The sequence below is a fragment of the Oncorhynchus mykiss genome, chromosome 29 (genome assembly GCF_057628025.1).
Source record: "Oncorhynchus mykiss isolate SJ-2025 chromosome 29, ASM5762802v1, whole genome shotgun sequence".
Taxonomy (NCBI): domain Eukaryota; kingdom Metazoa; phylum Chordata; class Actinopteri; order Salmoniformes; family Salmonidae; genus Oncorhynchus; species Oncorhynchus mykiss.
The window spans coordinates 11,762,435-11,782,311 of record NC_143050.1 but is presented as its reverse complement, the minus strand read 5'-3'; the positions used below and the strand labels follow the sequence as shown (position 1 = coordinate 11,782,311).

General features: G+C 38.8%; 1 protein-coding gene across 3 annotated transcripts; it reads left to right on the top strand.

The window, feature by feature from the left end:
• Window positions 1–5,776: 5,776 nt before the first annotated feature.
• Window positions 5,777–19,223, top strand: LOC110510214 (uncharacterized). 3 transcript variants are annotated; one of them, XR_016493198.1, is made up of 5 exons: window positions 5,777–5,954; window positions 6,195–6,312; window positions 7,034–7,094; window positions 7,331–7,448; window positions 14,150–19,223. XR_016493198.1 is itself a non-coding variant. In XM_036967498.2 (5 exons), the coding sequence occupies exon 5, from the start codon at window positions 14,738–14,740 to the stop codon at window positions 18,671–18,673; it is 3,936 nt and encodes a 1,311-aa protein (XP_036823393.1). In that variant the 5' UTR covers window positions 5,855–5,954; window positions 6,195–6,312; window positions 7,031–7,094; window positions 7,331–7,448; window positions 14,150–14,737; the 3' UTR covers window positions 18,674–19,223. The 3 variants fall into 3 exon arrangements, 2 of the variants coding, with proteins under 2 accessions (XP_036823393.1, XP_036823394.1); XM_036967498.2 differs by having other exon boundaries at window positions 5,855–5,954; window positions 7,031–7,094; XM_036967499.2 differs by lacking the exon at window positions 7,034–7,094 and having other exon boundaries at window positions 5,855–5,954.
• Window positions 19,224–19,877: the final 654 nt, after the last annotated feature.

Sequence of the window (19,877 nt, the reverse complement as noted above, 5' to 3'; positions counted from 1 at the left end):
TGAAGCTGGTTTAGAGAATGCCAAGCATGTGCAAAGCTGTCAAGGCAAATGGTGGCTATTTGAAGAATCTCAAATCTAAAATATTTTGATTTGTTTTAACACTTTTTTGGTTACTACATGATTCCATATGTGTTATTTCATAGTTTTGATGTCTTCACGATTATACAATGTAGAACATTGTAGAAAAAATAAAAAAAACCTTGAATTAAATTTTGTCCAAACTATTGTATGTACTGGATATATAACTTGATTTCACATCATTTTAATTTTAACATTTGTCATAAAGAGCACTTGTTCAGCTTCATAAAAAAACATGTTTTCCCATCTCATGAGGTTAAAGAGCGACTGCCCCTAAAAAACAACTTCTCGTTTTGAAAACAGCCTGTGACATATGAGTCAGAAACATTTATTATAGTGTTCAAATTTACTACAAAGTGTAAATAGGATAATTTGGGTCATAAAGTCTCGTCCAAAATGAAGATTTGTGAGATAAGAAAAAAAAATGTACGTCACGGAATTTAGGGTACCTTTAACAGTGTTCCTCTGTTTGGGTTTATTTCAATCCTGCCCACAGGCACACAGCGCTCAAGTAATGGTCAATTTGGTTTGAAAAAAGGAACATTGGCTATCTAACTGGGAGTCGCGTGAGTGAAAACATCCGAAGCTCATCAAAGGTAAACAATTTAATTTGATTGCTTTTCTTGTTTCCGTGACCAAGTTACCTGCTGCTAGCTGGACAAAATGCTATGCTAGGCTATCGATAAACTTACACAAATGCTTGTCTAGCTTTGGCTGTAAAGCATATTTTGAAAATCTGGGTGATTAACAAAAGGCTAAGCTGTGTCTCAATATATTTCACTTGTGATTTTCATGAATAGGAATATTTTCTAGGAATATTTATGTCCGTTGCGTTATGCTAATTAGTGTCAGTCGGTGATTACGCTCCCTCATGCGGGATGGGGAGTCACTAGAGGTTTAATGACCAAGACTAAAAGCTAGGCCAAATCAGGAAATTCAAATCAGCCCCCTTAACCCTCGAGTCAGTTTTCGCGGCCCTACGGAAATCAAATTAACATAATTAAAATTCCCCGTATAAAGCTAAAGGTATATGTTTTCTTGCATTGGCGGAGTCTAAATTCAACGCAATGGTGGCGGAGCTAAAGTGGTGATTGTCAGAACATGATACATCCAGAAAATGTGTCTTCCCACGAAAATGTCTAATGTCCGAACAGTTTGACATAGAACATATTAAAAGATGACTCATGTACATGTCGGTGATTTTGCTCTACAACCCCCACAACAGTCACTTATTAAGTGCCAAAGAAAGTAACGATTTAATCTTAAAATAAACCACATTCACAAAAAGCATTTCTAGCCTGTCTATCTATAAATAGGTAACAGGTTGGCGTGTTATGCTTGACCCTCTAAGTTTACCACAAAACACCAGAATATTGCCAAAAAGAGTAGAACCAGCTCACCTGCTTTTACCCACTGGCCTCTATTTTTGGCTGGCGTTAAACCAGTGCAATTGTCAATCGCACGCTCGTTTGCTTATTCAATCTGTTAAAGCAAGTTCTCTATTTTAGCGCCATGATTGGTAATTTACCTGTCTTACATGTGACCCACCATCTCTTTTCGGGTTTATATCCCAAAATTAGATTTTTATTTATTTATTTTATGGATAAAAGTACAGACTTCTAAATGGTTTATCATACCTTGTAATTGGAGAAACATGGGAAGGTAATGCTGCTTTTAAAATTGATACAAGTATAATGCCATTTAGGAGAAACGGGCATTTAAACATTTTGCTGCGATTTTCACACTTGCTCTACATTAATCATTGGGAAACATATTTAGAAAAGTAATATTTTTACCAAACTGCCTAAATGGATTCTCTGAACGTTATCTCACCAAGTTCCCCCATTTGGCAAACCATTAACAGTATTAAATTGCCTATTGTTGTGTAATAAAGATAACCTTTCACATTGACCAGCTAGGCGTTTTATGCCCATTTAGCCTCGTTCACACGCTCTTAAGCAACGGATCTCTTAAATAATTCCCATGAGAACACGTGACTCTGGCCATGCGCTAAAGCAGTGGGGTAGTGCTTAAAAAAAACATCAAATATTCCAAGAGTAAAAGACCACTAAAGGTGGCAGCCTACAATTAGGAAAAACTTCAAACCCACAAACACACAGGCTTAGGTCTATCAAATTAGATCTGTTGTGACTTTGGTTCAGGTCAGGATCAAATCCGATTTTATGTCATTTTATGACTTTACCGTAAAATGCTTACTCAAGAGCACTTTCCCTACAATGAGTAAAAAATAATAATAATAACAATAGCCAGACAACATACAAGGAGTCCCGGTACAGAGCCAATGTGCAGGGGTACGAGGTAGGTATGAACAAATTAATCTAGCCTGAGAGCCTATTTCTGTCCTGCACTTTGAAGCAGGACATGTAATGTCCATGTCCAATGTCCATATACTGAACAAAAATATAAACCCAACATGCAGCAATTTCACAGATTTTACTGAGTTACAGTTCATATGAGGAAATCAGTCAATTTAAATAAATACATTACTGTGTGGAAACACCGTACAGTTGGCGACCGAAGTCAGCGTGCATGTGCCGGGCCTGTCACATGGAGTCACTAGAGAGAGATGGGACAAGGACATCCCGGCCGGCCAAATCAAATTTATTTATATAGCCCTTCGTACATCAGCTGATATCTCAAAGTGCTATACAGAAACCCAGCCTAAAACCCCAAACAGCAAGTAATGCAGGTGTAGAAGCACGATGGCTAGGAAAAACTCCCTACAAAGGCCAAAACCTAGGAAGAAACCTAGAGAGGAACCAGGCTATTAGGGGTGGCCAGTCCTCTTCTGGCTGTGCCGGGTGGAGATTATAACAGAACATGGCCAAGATGTTCAAATGTTCATAAATGACTAGCATGGTCAAATAATAATAATCACAGGCAGAACAGTTGAAACTGGAGCAGCAGCACGGCCAGGTGGACTGGGGACAGCAAGGAGTCATCATGCCAGTTAGTCCTGAGGCATGGTCCTAGGGCTCAGGTCCTCCGAGAGAGAGAAAGAAAGAGAGAAAGAGAGAATTAGAGAGAGCATACTTAAATTCACACAGGACACCGGATAAGACAGGAGAAGTACACCAGATATAACAAACTGACCCTAGCCCCCCAACACATTAACTACTGCAGCATAAATACTGGAGGCTGAGACAGGAGGGGTCAGGAGACACTGTGGCCCCATCCGATGATACCCCCGGACAGGGCCAAACAGGAAGGATATAACTCTCTCCTAACCTGGACAACGCTGGGCAAATTGTGCGCCGCCGGCTGCAACAAAGCCTGGGAATGAACCCTGGAGATGCAGTGCCTCAGACCGCTGCACCGTCACTGTATTTTTGTGCATTCAAATTGGCATCGATTGTGTTCATTGTCCGTAGCTTATGCCTGCCTATAACATAACCCCACCGTCACCATGGGGCACTCTGTTCACAACATTGACATCACCAAACAGCTCGCCCACACAACGCCATACAGCGTGTTGTGCGGTTGTGAGGCCGGTTGGAGGTACTGTCAAGTTCTCTAAAACAACATTGAAGGTGGCTTATGATAGAGAAATTAACTTTCAATTCTCTGGCAACAGCGCTGGGGGCATTCCCGCAGTCTGCATGCCAATTGCAAACTCCCTCAAAACTTGAGACATCGGTGGCATTGTGTTGTGTAACAAAACATGGGATCAACACTTTACATGTTGCGTTTATATTTCTGTGCAGTGTATCTCTGCACCAGCTGTCAGAATCCGTACTCACGAGACATGTCACCTATCGAGCCTGTTTGAGATGCTCTGGATCGAGATGTACGACAGCGTGCTCCAGTTCCCGGCAATATCCACCAACTTTGCACAGCCATTAAAAAGTGGGACAACATTCCACAATCAACAGAGTGATGTGAAAGAGATGTGTCTCGCTGCACCAGGGAAATAGTGGTCACACCAGATACTGACTGGTTTTCTGATCCACGACCCTACATTTCCTTTAAAGGTATCTGTGACCAACAAATGCATATCTGTACTCACAGTCATACGAAAGCCATAGATTAGGGCCTAAAGCATTTATTTTAATTGACTGATTTCCTTATATAAACTGTAACTCAGTAAAATCGCTGAAATTGTTTGCATGTTGCGTTTATATTTTTGTTCAATGTAGATCGCTATAGTGAGGGAAAATAGTATTTGGTCCCCTGCTGATTTTGTACGTTTGCCCACTGACAAAGAAATGATCCGTCTATAATTTGAATGGTAGGTTTATTTGAACAGAATAACAACAACAATCCAGAAAAACGCATGTCAAAAATGTTATAAATTGATTTGCATTTTAATGAGGGAAATTAGTATTTGAGCCCTGGCAAAACCCTTGTTGGTAATCACAGAGGTTAGACGTTTCTTGTAGTTGGCCACCAGGTTCGCACACATCTCAGGAGGGATTTTGTCCCACTCCTCTTTGCAGATCTACTCCAAGTCATTAAGGTTTCGAGGCTGACGTTTGGCAACTCGAACCTTCAGCTCACTCTACAGATGTTCTATGGGATTAAGCTCTGGAGACTGGGTAGGCCCCTCCAGGAACTTAATGTGCTTCATCTTGAGCCACTCCTTTGTTGCCTTGGCCATGTGTTTTGGGTCATTGTCATGCTGGAATACCCATCCACGACCCATTTTCAATGCCCTGGCTGAGGGAAGGAGGTTCTCACCCAAGATTTGACGGTACATGGCCCCGTCCATCGTACCATCAAATGTATTATTATTATCGTACCGTCAAATGTATTATGCCATAATGTATTATTCCAGCCCGGGCGCAATTTAGATTTTGGCCGCTAGATGGCAGCAGTGTATGTGTAAAGTTTTAGACTGATCCAAATAACCATTGCATTTCTGTTCAAAATGTTGTATCAAGACTGCCCAAATGTGCCTATTTGGTTTATTAATAACTTTTCAAGTTCATAATTGTGCACTCTCCTCAAACAATAGCATGGTATTATTTCACTGTAATAGCTACTGTAAATTGGACAGTGCAGTTTGATTAACAAGAATTTAAGCTTTCTGTCCATATCAGATATGTCTATGTTCTGGGAAATGTTCTTGTTACTTAAAATCTCATGCTAATCGCATTAGCACACAATAGCTCAACCGTCCCATGGGTGGGACACCGATATGTAAAGATCCTTAAGAGGATTTATTAAAGAATACTAACAGTCATTCAGTAGAACATGTGGCTGAAACTTATCAAAGTAACATGAAGTTGCCGTGTAAATTCACCTCTAAGGACTCAAACTCAATGTAAATTAATCAATCTTTATTATCACGGCCGGAGATGTTCACAAAATCAATTCAAACTTGAATAAAACTCTGTAAAGGGCTTTCCCTCTCAGTCCTTATATACTTATTAATGTTGGTTCCTGCCTGTTACTGACAAGGCTTCTCTCAAAGCTGAGATCTTGAAACTGAGATACTCCTCTAGACTCCCTCCACCTACCCAGGGACGTTGGAGTACAAAAATCTGTTAACCACCTAACCGAGGATCTAAATTTCACTGTTCACTGTTTAAACAAGTTTTGTTTAGCTAATAAAATGAAAACTTTTGTATATTATCTATTTTTCTTGCTTTGGCAATGTTTCCAGAGAGAGAGAGAGAGAGAGAGAGAGATTGCTACATACTGTAACTAGGAGACAGTGCTTTCTAATAGATGTGTCACACCCACGGTATTTTGCACAGGCTAAGCATGTCTACACCATACTATCGTGTAAGCCTGTGATTGGACTATCCATTTCCTTTGTCACATATATAAGATTGCCTAACTTTTTCAGCAGACTATCTTCAGTGAAGCTGCTTATGCCTCTCCTCTCCCTTCATGTGTGTGTAAATCCCTCTGTAAGTGCATTTTTACTTTTATGTTCTGTTTGTTTCAAGAGCTTTTTGTAACATTGTTTGCATTGATAATCATTGAAATACTTGTAAGAGATCTGTTTGTGGGTTAGCTGCTTCACTACCAAAAGGCACTGTTGACTCCAGTGTTAAGTTATGTAATGTCTGTAATATCTACTGCAGAGTTTACCGGTGTGTGAATGCCATAAATCATATAATGTTTCTTATTTTCATCACATTATACAGACCTACCAGCTAAAGAGTTCAGCAACTGAGAACCTGGAGCAATCTAGAAGTGGCTTTCACTGACAAAGCCGACTGGGACTTACCAGATCATTTATACACAGAAGAGACCGTGTTTAAGGTATGTAGTAAGGTTTAGGGTTGGATCCAAATATATTACTCAGATGTACAGAAATGTTATGAGAGTTAAACAGATCTTCAAAATATTTGCTGTCAAATTCGAAGGGAAAATTGATCTCTATCCGTTTGTGGGATAGCTGCTTCACTACTGAGAACAAATTCTTATTTTCAATGACAGCCTAGGAAGAGTGGGTTAACTGCCTTGTTCAGGGGCAGAACAACAGATTTTTACCTTGTCAGCTCTGTGATTCAATCTTGCAACCTTTTGATTTTTAGTCCAACACTCTAACCACTAGGCTACCACTCTAACCACTAGGCTACCACTCTAACCACTAGGCTAACACTCTAACTACTAGGCTAACTGCCTCCCACTTTAACTATTTGCACATCATTACAACACTGTGTATATATACATAACATGACATTTGAAATGTCTTTATACTTTTGCAACTTTTTAATTGTTAATTTAACTTTTGTTTATTATCTATGTATGTGAGAGAGAGAGAGAGAGAGAGAGAGAGAGAGAGAGAGAGAGAGAGAGAGAGAGAGAGAGAGAGATTGCTACATACTGTAACTAGGAGACAGTGCTTTCTAATAGATGTGTCACACCCACGGTATTTTGCACAGGCTAAGCATGTCTACACCATACTATCGTGTAAGCCTGTGATTGGACTATCCATTTCCTTTGTCACATATATAAGATTGCCTAACTTTTTCAGCAGACTATCTTCAGTGAAGCTGCTTATGCCTCTCCTCTCCCTTCATGTGTGTGTAAATCCCTCTGTAAGTGCATTTTTACTTTTATGTTCTGTTTGTTTCAAGAGCTTTTTGTAACATTGTTTGCATTGATAATCATTGAAATACTTGTAAGAGATCTGTTCGTGGGTTAGCTGCTTCACTACCAAAAGGCACTGTTGACTCCAGTGTTAAGTTATGTAATGTCTGTAATATCTACTGCAGAGTTTACCGGTGTGTGAATGCCATAAATCATGTATCATGTATTTCATCACATTATACAGACCTACCAGCTAAAGAGTTCAGCATCTGAGAACCTGGGGCAATCTAGAAGTGGCTTTCACTGACAAAGCCGACTGGGACTTACCAGATCATTTATACACAGAAGAGACCGTGTTTAAGGTATGTAGTAAGGTGTTTTAGGGTTGGATCCAAATGTATTATTCAGATGTACACAAAATGTATGAGAGTTAAACAGATCTTCAAAATATTTGCTGTCAAATTCGAAGGGAAAATTGATCTCTATCTGCCGGTAATTTCCTGATGTCACCAGCTACGGCAGCAACCCCCTGGTCTACCTCACCTTTGACCTTTAGATATGGAATAGTATTATTAGCTTATTGAAGTCTTCACACTGATGGTCGGACTATAACATGTAGCCTGATATAACATTCATTTGTGAATGATTAAGTATTTATTGCATAAAATTAAACACCAAATGTACATTTTGCCAAAGAAATAGGAGTGGAAAAATATAATTTTTCCTCATCTCTCTAGCGCATTTACGAACGGGCGGGTACTGACCGCGGGCTATCTTCCAATATTTATTTTTGCAATTGACCCATTTGCCTTTAATTTCCTTAGAAACAGTTAAACTGATGTCATTAGAAAAATCCCTGGAAGGCTATAAACCTCGCTCCACGAGAAGAGCAGAATTGACAGTAAAATCACAACAGATGCCAACTACATTATTTATGCCTTCATTCTATCGATTAATACCATGTATTCTTGTGAGTAGTGCTTTATAGTCTTCTAATTGTGATTGACAAATAGCCAGACAAGTATCCTGAATTACAAGCAGACAAATATCTAAATAAGGCCGAAAGGTTGCTGGATCGAATCCTGAGCTGACAAGGTAAAAATCTGTCATTCTTCCCATGAGCAAGGCAGTTCAGTTCACTGGTAGGCTGTCATTGTAAATAAGAATTTGTTCTTAACTGAATTGCCTAGTTAAATATAAATAAATACAATTATTGAATAGTGTTTGTGCATAAAGATGGAGCCCCCAATATACTTATCACAAATGCCTTGCTTGAAGTATTAAATATGGCTCTCCATTACTCAATTTTGGATCATCATTAGCACTGTATACATGATCCCAATTCTAGCTCCAAGACACCAGCCATCTGAAAAAGGTTGTGCTGATTCGTTTGGCACATTGAACCATGTCGTGTATGTACTGTATTTAAACATTTAAGTGGATAATGGTAAAAACAATGACGTCATATGTGGATTCCGGCATCTTTATGCATCTTTGCCATTTGGGTATGGCATTTTGAGGAAAATAAATATTACATTTTTCTAGATTTCTTTAAAAATATATTTGGGTACATCTTCCCATTCCAAATCAACTAATATGCCATTTTAAACCCTGTTTCCGTTGAATTAGGGCCAAACTCGAGCTGGTTCGAATGGAATTCTGAAATTCAAGCTAGTTCGGGGGAGATCTGGTGCTAGCCCGATTAGAATCCATGCAGGTGATGCCGTTACTATGCAACCACCAGCTGATCACTGCTGGATGCTGACATGTTTAGTTAGTCTGGGTGTTATTGCTGTTAGCTAGCACATGGACAAGCAGTAGTCAGACATGACACGAATTACCACCATAGCTGGATACATTTTTGAGAACAGTCAGCCCTCGGATGCTAGCCAGCTAACATTAGCTTTCAAATCAGAGTTGAAATGAGCTAGCTAGCACATGTGAGCTAGCAGGGATTTTAGCTAGCTAGATTTTCTTGAAAGCTAGCTAGATACATCTATCAAACCTTTCGTCTGGTTCTATTTGCAAGCTAGCTAGTAGCCAATGCCCTGGCAAACATGGTAGGAACAACGCTAACCATTTAACTAGCTAGCAAGCCAAAAATGTGTCTAGCTGGCACTGGCAGCAGTATGAGGTAATGTTAGTTAGTGTGATAAGGGTGCTAGCTAGGTATCTAGCTAGTTGTAGACATGACTTTCTACAAATTCTAGATAGCTAGCCAGCCTACATTAGTGAAGCTAGCTGCACAGTCACATTGGCTAGCTAGCAACACGACTAGCATAATTTCTAAATTCTGGAGGCAGTGGAAATGCAATTCAAGCTAGCCCACCAATGCCAGTCTAGTAAGGCCAGATAGCCCACCAATGCCAGTCTAGTAAGGCCAGATAGCCCACCCGGGCCGGCATTATGATAACATTGTGCCACCAGTAGGAGTAGTAACGCCAATGACGATAACCACTGAATTTTAGGTCAATTAAGATTATTTTTTTTATGGAGGCCACAGATTCTCAGATCATTAACTAAAGTGATATGATGAATCATTTTGCTCACAATATACTTTCCCTTCATTTACACTGAACAAAAATATAAACGCAACATGCAAAATTGTTTACTGTGTTACAGTTACCGAAATCAGTCAATATAAATTAATTAATTAGGCCCTAATCTATGGATTTCACATGACTGGGCAGGGGTGCAACTATGGGTGGGAAATGGACACCCTTTCAGTATGTCATACATTTGAGGATTCCGTTAATAATTTGATGTCTAAATTCAGTGTAACTTGGTGTTTACACTGAACATGTTTACACTGAAGAAAAAATATAAACACAACATGTAAAGTGTTTGTTCCATGTTTCATGAGCTGGAATAACAGACCCCAGAAAGAGTTTTGTGTGTATGGAAAGTTATTTCTCAAATTGTTTTGCACAAATTTGTTTACATCCCTCTTAGTGAGCATTTCTCTTTTGCCAAGATCATCAATCCACATGAAAGGTGTGGCATACAGTATCAAGAAGCTGTGCTGAGGACAATAAAAGGCCACTCTAAAATGTGCAGTTTTGTCACACAACACAATGCCGCAGTGCCTTCAGAAAGTATTCAGATCCCTTGACTTTTTTTTCACATTTGTTACGTTACCGGCTTATTATAAAATTGATTAAATAAATAACAATCCTCAGCAATCTACACACAATACCCCATAATGACAAAGCAAAAAAAATAGAAATAGCTTATTTACATAAGTATTCAGACCCTTTGCTATGAGACTCAAAATTGAGCTCAGATGCATCCTGTTTCCATTGATCATCCTTGAGCTGTTTCTATAGCTTGATTGGAGTCCACCTGTGTTAAATTCAATTGATTGGACACGATTTGGAAAGAAACACACCTGTCTATATAAGGTCCAACAGTTGACAGTGCATGTCAGAGCAAATACCAAGCAATGAGGTCGAAGGAATTGTTCATAGAGCTCTGAAACAAGGTTGAGTCGAGGTACGGACCTGGGGAAGGGTACAAAAAATGTCTGCAGCATTGAAGGTCCCCAAGAACACAGTGGCCTCCATCACTCTTAAATGAAAGAAGTTTGGAACCACCAAGACTCTTCCTTGAGCTGGTCACCCGGCCAAACTAAGCAATCGGGGGAGAAGGGCCTTGGTCAGGGAGGTAACCATTGGGTTCTTGGTTATCTGCAGACCCTCACTGAAACCAATACTATCACCGTCTACTGGCCAATGTCAACTGCCTTTGCATAATCCTAAATCCTGTTCCCCCTCCTTTCCAAACTCCTTTCCTGTCCTCCTTTCCTAGCTCCCTTTGCTTCTTTCCTAGCTTCCTTTCCACTGTGAACCTTGTCCCATTACCAAAAACAGGAGAGGTTAGAATTTTGCCAGAGGCATGGTCTTTGTGACTGTAACTTTCACACCTGTAACGATCGTCGTAGGTGGAAGAAGGAGAGGACCAAGGTGCAGCGTGGTACATGTTCATGATCTTTTAATTACACTGAACACTAGAACAAAAATAGCAACACAGCACAAACGAAACCGTCCTGTCTGGTACAGAGACAGAAAACAACTACCCACAACTCAAGGGCAAAAACAGGCTGCCTAAGTATGGTTCTCAATCAGAGACAACGATTGACCATACTTAGGCAGCCTGTTTTTGCCCTTGAGTTGTGGGTAGTTGTTTTCTGTCTCTGTTGTGGGTAGCTGCCTCTGATTGGGAACCATACCAGGCCAAACACATAGAAATACAAACATAGAACAAAACAGAATGCTCACCCCAACTCACGCCCTGACCAACCTAAAAATAGAGACATAAAAAAAGGAACTAAGGTCATCATTAGGAACCAAGGTAATCATTATTCATGATTAATGAATGATTATTTCTAAAAATGGCAGCATCCAAAATTATTACACCCTTGATAAAGATAAAATAAATCATTCAAATACTAAGCTATATTCTATGCTCCAAAAAAATTTGAAAATATATTATTTTATCCTAATACAATTGCTCAGAGAAAGAGATTATGTTTTGGTTGTGTTTCTGATTATTTTGTGCCCAATTGAAATTAATGGTGAATAATGTATTATGTTATTTTGGAGTCACGATTATTGTAAATGATTAAGGAGAATGCTGAATGAATTGCGAATAATGATGAATGAGAAAGTTAGTGTCAAACTTCATGTCTTAAAGTATTGATGGACTGTCGTTTCTCTTGCCATAATATGGACTTGGTCTATCTATCTATATAGGGCTATCTTCTGTATGCCACCCCTACCTTGTCACAACACAACTGATTGGCTCAAACGCATTAAGAAGGATAGAAATTCCACAAAATCACTTTTAACAAGGCACACCCGTTAATTGAAATGCATTCCAGGTGACTACCCCATGAAGCTGGTTGAGAGAATGCCAAGAGTGTACAAAGCTGTCATCAAGGCAGGGGGGCTACCTTAAAGAATCTCAAATAATAAAATATATTTTGATTTGTTGAACACTTTTTTTTAGTTACTACATGATTCCATATGTTTTATTTCATAGTTTTGATGTCTTCACTATTATTTTACAATGTAGAAAATAGAACAAAAATGAAGAAATCCTGGAATGACTCGGTGTGTCCAAACTTTTGACTAATTTTGTAGTCACTTTTATTGTAAATAATAATAGGATACATTATAGGCTATCCTATTACTATTTACAATAAAAGTGACTACAAAATTACACCGTACATTATTTACCATTCATTTCTATTGGGCACAAAATAATCAGAAACAAAACCAAAACAAACTGCAAATGCATCCGACAAGTTTCAGTAGTCACTAGCTTGATGTCATCATTGCGTGCTAGGACCAAATACTACACTTTTGACTACTTTATTTATAAGAATCTTTAGAGGTGTCAATCATTTTTTACCCTTTTTGAGAGAAAAAAGTATTACTTGTTGAACAAAATCTCTTTCTCTAAGCATTTGAAATAATATAAAATAATATAATTTTCATTTGTTTTTATAATATAATAAATTAAAACTTTAGCTTCACTGTCCAAATACACATGGACAATAAAGCTGCATTCTATTCTATGCTTTTGGGGCCCGATCCAGACTTGTACGCCTTTCATTGAACTTTTTCAGTACATTTATCAAAAGCCATCCACTTAAATTTGGTGTACCTTTTTAACTTGAATTATCTCGTCAGACTCATTTGAATATATGGAGAGACCGGTTCAGAATATTAGGGATCATTGAAAGAAAGCCAAGTAAATACGTACATATTCGTCTCATTTTCAGCACCAATTGGTAGATTTAAAAATATATATATATTATTTAGGGTTAGGAAAGTATTTATGAATAATAAAAACAAAACAGGTTTGGAGAGGTTTTACGAACAAAACATATTGGTGAACCAAAAATCCAGTGGTCTGATTAATAAATTGTTCAATCCATGAAAAGAGTACAATAGAGGATGAACAGTAGTCCTACAAATCTACCCGAACAATCCTCACTAATCGTAGACTGTGAAAACAACAGTGCAGTCGTTGTGAACCGTGCACTGTGTATGGTCTGCGTTCCATAATGATTCAAATAGGCTACATGTCCTAAATTATTGGGACAACTTGTAATACGTTAGCCTGATATGATCCACTATTGCTTGCGATCCTGAGGAACAACCACATGAACGTGATAGAGGAAATAAAGGTAAACTAACAATGGAATGGAATGATGCAAAATGTAAGAAAACTAACCGTAAAGAGAAAGTTATAAATGTATGTGGGTAAAACTAACGGTGGCTATTGTTACTGGCTAATATTTAACACGATACAAATTGTATTTAAAAAAAATACAGTGAAAAGTCTGGGTATAACAATTAAAACTTTCTAGGAATCATAAGTCAACTTGGTATGTTTGGCGCTGTACTGTCATTTGCACATGTCATCTTTAAAAAAAAAAATTTAAAAAAAGTAGATGTCGTTCCACTTGGAACTAACAGGTTGCTCAACCTTATTGATCGTTTCATCGCCTGTAAAGGTGGTGGAATTCTGAGGGAATTATATCAAGGTCAGAATATGGCGTATCTGTAGACACATCTCCGCCACACCTTCAGTTCTATGATCTTCACCCCAAACGAATAGCAGTTGAACAGCATGTTATTCTCATTCTTAAGTTCAAGATCGGAATACATGTAGAGTGAACAGCACATAAAAATTGAATTCCTTTCCATTTACGTCCGTTTATCTCGGTTCGGGAATCCCCCCTTGGTGCTCGGGATGGAATTGTAGATTAGAAATGAATGGCATACTGCTGTAGGTGTTTTCACAAATTCCAGGTGTAAAATTAGAGTTTGAATGTTGTTGGGTAACTTCTGTTTTAAATGTATTGTTCTAAATAACAATCTCTTACCCTGTCATAGGAATTGTAGGATTCCCATCACTACGGAAGAATTAGGAGAAGAGCTTGTCCTTTCATATAACTTTTCATTGCAAGATTACTGTACTAAAATGACAATGTTATGTTCTAAAATCAAGTTGCATAATAAAACTCATCACAAGTTTGTATTTTATATTCTAGATATCATAGCTGAGACCAGATCCTTATAAGAAACATCAAGAGGGAGAACCTACAAGAAGCCAGAAGATGTGCAGCACTGCAGAAGTTGGCTCAAATTCATCTTGGATATGTACTCTATACATGTTTTAAATTGGCTAAGACAATAATACAAGAGCCTTGAGCAGTTGCTAATATCACCTGTATGAAAAGACAAATTATCCATTGGACTAATTAGTATGTTAAACATGCATCATTTAATTTACAAAGTTGTGAACTGATTGTTTAGTTTATATATTCTCGGCAACACAGAAACAAGATTCCTCCTTGATTAGGTTCTGGAGATAGAGGTATGAGATTTGATACTAAAGCTAGTGGGGGAACCAGGGTGGAGTCTCTTTTCTAGCTCCACCCCCATCTCTCCGCAAGTCTCAGCCAAGTCTATTGGTCAAATGTCTCATCCCCTTCCGTAATTTGAAAGATGCCAGGTGCACCCCTGTGAAAGTGTATTTCAGCCAAAAAAAGAGTGACACGAAAACAACACACTGGAACAATTTCCCCTGGTTATTCATTACATCTCAAAGACATTAGTTACATTTATCTTAAACTGAAATGGCTCAGAAAAGACAGAGTGATGAGCCATTGGACAGAGCCCCCAAAAGGTCACCAGTTTCTAATTCAATGGACTCAAACCCTGCCAATATAGCTCATGAACTGAATGCCAGATCCCCTGGTTTTGTTCCCCCAGACCTCCCCCAAATTGACAACACAGATAATGGGCAGTCTCAGAACCTGCCTTCACTGCCTTTTACAGCAGGTGAAAATGATGCCCATTCATCCACTAATGATACTCAGCAAACGGATCCTCTTGGTGCGTTGAATGCGTATTTAGAGAGACTTCAGCAAGGTGACGATGGCATAGACAGATCCATAAGAGTGATTCATCGATCAAAGTTCAACACAACTGAAATTAGACAGCGGCTGGACATGAGTCGGGATGATGTGAACGACTATGCCGTCTTCTATGCTATGATTTTAGAGGCAATAGATGGACTTTCAAAGAAAATGACAGAACTGGCCAGTGCTAATGATGTAAGACTGTTACAGTTGGAGGGTGACTTTGTGTTCCCAGTCTCAGCCCGTTTGCCAAATGGAGAAGTGGAACCTGACACATTTCTTTCGTTAATCGAGCAGGTGGTCCAGAGTAACCAAGAAATATTGACTGATGACACCCTAGAGCTTGTTGTTCAAATCGTGCACAATCTCGAGGGTGGTGGTGGTCCACGTAGAAAGGTGACAGCTATCTTGGATAGTGAGCTAATTAAGAAGAAGCGTATGCACCTCATTGTACTCACTAACAAAGACAACAACCTTTGCTTTGCCACTTGTGTAGTTATGCTTTTAGACCCAGGATTGACTACGAGTGACGCTGAGCAGAAAGGCAGAGATCTGCAGACTTCAGTTGGGTTATCTGAGCTCACTAAGGTTTCTTTATCAGACATCAACAAATTTGAGAAGGAACTGGGTGTTAAAATAGTGGTATTTTATCGTGAACGGTCAGATATAAAACACTTTAAAACACATTTTAAGAAAACTCATGCCAAAACAGTGTTTCTTTACCTGCACGATGACCATTACTATGGTATCAAAAACCCTAAGGGGTTTCTGGGAGTTAGCTATTTTTGCAACTTTTGCTATTCTGGCTATAGCAAAAAGAATGACCACAAGTGTGAGAATTGCTGCAATGTCTGTCATCATGCTAAGTGCCCAGATCAGCCAAAGCAGACCATCCGGTGTACAGAATGTTTGCGTTTCTGTCGATCTAAATTCTGCCATACACAGCACAAAGTCCGTCATTTGAATGAAGCCTCTGGTAAAATGTTTTCCACGTGTGATGTAACCAAATACTGTTCCCAGTGTAACAGATGTTACACTATTAATGTGGCCAATCCGAAGGAGCACAAATGTGGAGCTAATCGATGCCACTGCTGTAAAGCTGCAAAAATGGAAGCAGAAGGCCATCAGTGTTTCATTCAAAAACTTGAACCCGAGGAGCCTAGTGAGAAGTACATCTTCTATGACTTTGAGACAAGACAAGACACAGATGAGCACGTTCCCAACTTTGTGTGCTGTATGGATTTCCATGGAGAAACCTGGACTGCAGAGGGAGAGCACTGTGTTAAAGCCTTTTACAAAAAATACAGAACAAACAAGTACAAGGACTATACATTCATAGCCCACAACTCAAAGGGATATGATGGGTATTTTTTGATGAACTATCTAGTTGACAACATGATTACACCAAAAATCACAGCACAAGGCAGCAAGCTTTTATGCATTATTGACAAAGACTTTGGACAAAGATACATTGATAGTCTCAGTTTTTTATCAATGAAGCTGAGTGACATGCCAGAGGCAATGGGCTTTGAAAATGACAAGAAGGGATATTTTCCACATTGGTTTAACACACAGCAAAACCAGAATTACATTGGCAAGTACCCCTCCCCTGAATTATATGGTGACAGAACCATGATGAAGAAAGAGAGGGAAAACTTTCTGCAGTGGCACAAATCAAAATCTGAATCAAACTCTGAGTTTGACTTCAAGAAGGAGATGGCAGAATATTGTAAGAATGATGTGATCATTCTGCGGAAAGCATGCTTACGGTTTAGGGAAGAGGTCCTTAGCACTACAAAGGTTGACCCACTGCAATGTGTGACTCTTGCATCCCTGTGCATGAAAATCTACCGCACAAAATTCTTACCCGAAAAAACCATTGCCATTCCTCCATTAGACAATTACATCCAAAGTCAGAAGAGTTTTTCTACTCCATCTATTCAATGGTTGGAATATTTGTCTCACAAGGAAAAACGATCCATAAAGCATGCTCTGAACGATGGAGAAAAACGGATGGGCAAGTACTCATTGGATGGTTTCTCAGAGGATGATGATGGTACCATAGCCTATGAGTACGCTGGCTGCTATTTTCATGGTTGCCCAGACTGTTATGACTATGATGCTTTTTGTAAGCAGACCAAAATGACCTTTGGTGTCATGCATCAGCATTTCCAGGACAAAATCAGCTCGTTGCAAAAGGACCACAATTTGAATGTGAAGGTTATGTGGGAGCATGAGTGGAATGTTCTCAAAAAGACAGATCCAGAGGTCCAGACATACTTGAAAACATTTGAAATGCCTGAGCCCATGGAACCCAGAGATGCCTTTTTTGGGGGTAGGACGAACGCACTTCACCTGCATTACAAAGTACAACCAGGGGAGACAATCCAATACTATGATTTCACGTCACTTTATCCCTTTGTAAATAAGGCAAAGGCTTACCCCATCGGACACCCTAACATAATTGCACGTGACTTTGAGCCACTAGACAAATACTTTGGTTTTGTCAAAGCCAAAGTATACCCCCCAAAGGGTCTGTATCTCCCTGTGCTACCATATCGTGCTGCTGGCAAGCTCATGTTTCCACTCTGCAGAATCTGCTCTGAGTCAGAGAATCAAGAGACTGAGTGTACTCACTCAGATGAGGAAAGGGCTCTAACTGGAGTATGGTGTACTGTTGAAATGGCTAAAGCCATTGAAAAGGGGTACAAAGTTGCCAAACTGATTGAAGTGTGGCATTTCCCCAAAAAGTCTGAATCTCTCTTCGCTGAGTATGTCAAGACCTTTCTAAAAGACAAACAAGAGGCCAGTGGGTGGCCTCATAGTGCAGCTGATGAAGTTAGCAAAGAAGTGTACCTTCAGAGATATGAGGAAACGGAAGGTATTAAGCTGAACCGTGAAAAAATTGTCGTCAACAAGGCCATGAGAAAAATTGCTAAGCTTTTTCTGAACAGTCTTTGGGGAAAGTTTGGCCAAAGAGCAAATCAAATGAACACAACTTTGATGAAAGATTTGCAAGAACTTCTGAACTGTGTGTTCTCTCCTGAGATAGATGTTTCTAATATCTCTTTCTTGAATGATGATGTTGTCATGGTGAATTGGAAGTACACTGAGAAGCGCCACAGTTCTCCTGGTCCTGTTAATGTTTTCATTGCCGCTTTCACAACTGCCTATGCTAGACTGGAGCTCTACGACCTCATGGAAAAACTGCAGAAACGAACACTGTACCATGACACAGACAGTGTCATATTTGTGAGTAGGCCTGGAGATTGGATGCCAGAGCTAAATGAGTTCTTGGGGGGCTTGACGAGCGAGTTAGATCCAGGTGATCACATTGTGGAGTTTGTATCGGGTGGACCAAAGACATATGGATACGAAACACACAATGGAAAGAAATGCATGAAAGTTAAGGGAATCACGTTACATCATTCCAATGCAGCTTTAGTACATCTGGAGTCTCTCATAGGATTGGTTAATGACTTTCTTAAAGACAGGGACAATTCAGATGAGATATTGACACAGAATACCCAGATTGTCAGGGACAAGAGGAGATTCACTTTAAAAAACCGCTCTGCCCCAAAACGATTTAGAATCGTGTATAACAAGCGGAGGCTTTTCCCAGACTACAGTACACTGCCTTATGGGTACTAGGTTCTCTGTCTGTACTATGCCATTCTTGACAAGTGTATTTAATCAATCTAATGGAATAAAATCACTATTCTGTGAAGAATGCTTTTGTTGACTATGAATATTGTTTTAATCATGATAGCACTACTGGGATTGTCAAGACCCTCGATTATGATTTCTGGGCAAAATTACAGAACATTGTATTTGTTTATGCTATCCTTATCTCATAGCTTGTGGTAAAGTATATAGAGATTTTTACGCAAATTTACAATATTCCATAATATAGTGAACATTGTCTTTATTTGTTGTATCTGACTGTTATTTTATTTTTGTATTTTTATACGATATGTGATTATTCTTTACAAACACAAGTGTTTTTGTGGACCTTTTCAGGCCATATTTATACTGTGTGTATATATATTTTCAATATTGTACTATTTGTACTATTTTTTTACTTATTTAAAATCTGCAAATAAGTGCAAAAGTAATTAGATACATTTTAGTGTGGAAGGTATTTCATATGTTATTGTGGCATAAGAAATTCTAATTTACCCAATAAATTACTGGGAGTTAATATAGAGTGTGTGACTCTCTTTATTTATTTATATAGCTTATAAGAAATTCCATAGACCCAATACATTACTAATAAATGCCTCATGAGCTTAGTTCAATTGTTGTACCCCATCAGAACCCACCATAACTTTGTTTTACTCCAATTTTTGTAAACAAAGTAATTGTTAACAAATACTGTATTCAACCCATTTTTTATGGGTCAACAACCAACTTGACAGATTTGGAAGAATTATTAAAAGAATAAGGGGCAAATATTGTACAATCCAGGTGTGCAAAGCTCTTAGAGACTTACCCAGAAAGTCTGATAGTTGTAATCACTGCCAAATGTGATTCTAAAATCTATTGACTCAGGGGTGTGAATATGTACATGAATGTATTATTTCAGTATTTAATTTTAAATAAAAAAAAGTTTTAAAAAATGCCCCAAAAAACATGTTTTTACTTGTTCTTGTAGGGTATTGTGTGTATGTGTATAGGAGTGAGAAAACAAATCAATTTAACACATTTTAAATTCTGTGTGTAACACAAAAAAATGTGGGATATGAATACCAAGGGGTATGCAATGTTTCTGAAGGCAAAACTTGGTTGAAACTCACAGTTTGATCTCATGGATCATCAGTCATTGCATCCATAGCTTTGTATATGAATTTGAGAG

What these genes read in the sequence shown, in the direction of transcription:
- LOC110510214 (XM_036967499.2), top strand. Translation starts at nt 14,738, where the DNA reads ATGGCTCAGAAAAGACAGAGTGATGAGCCATTGGACAGAGCCCCCAAA.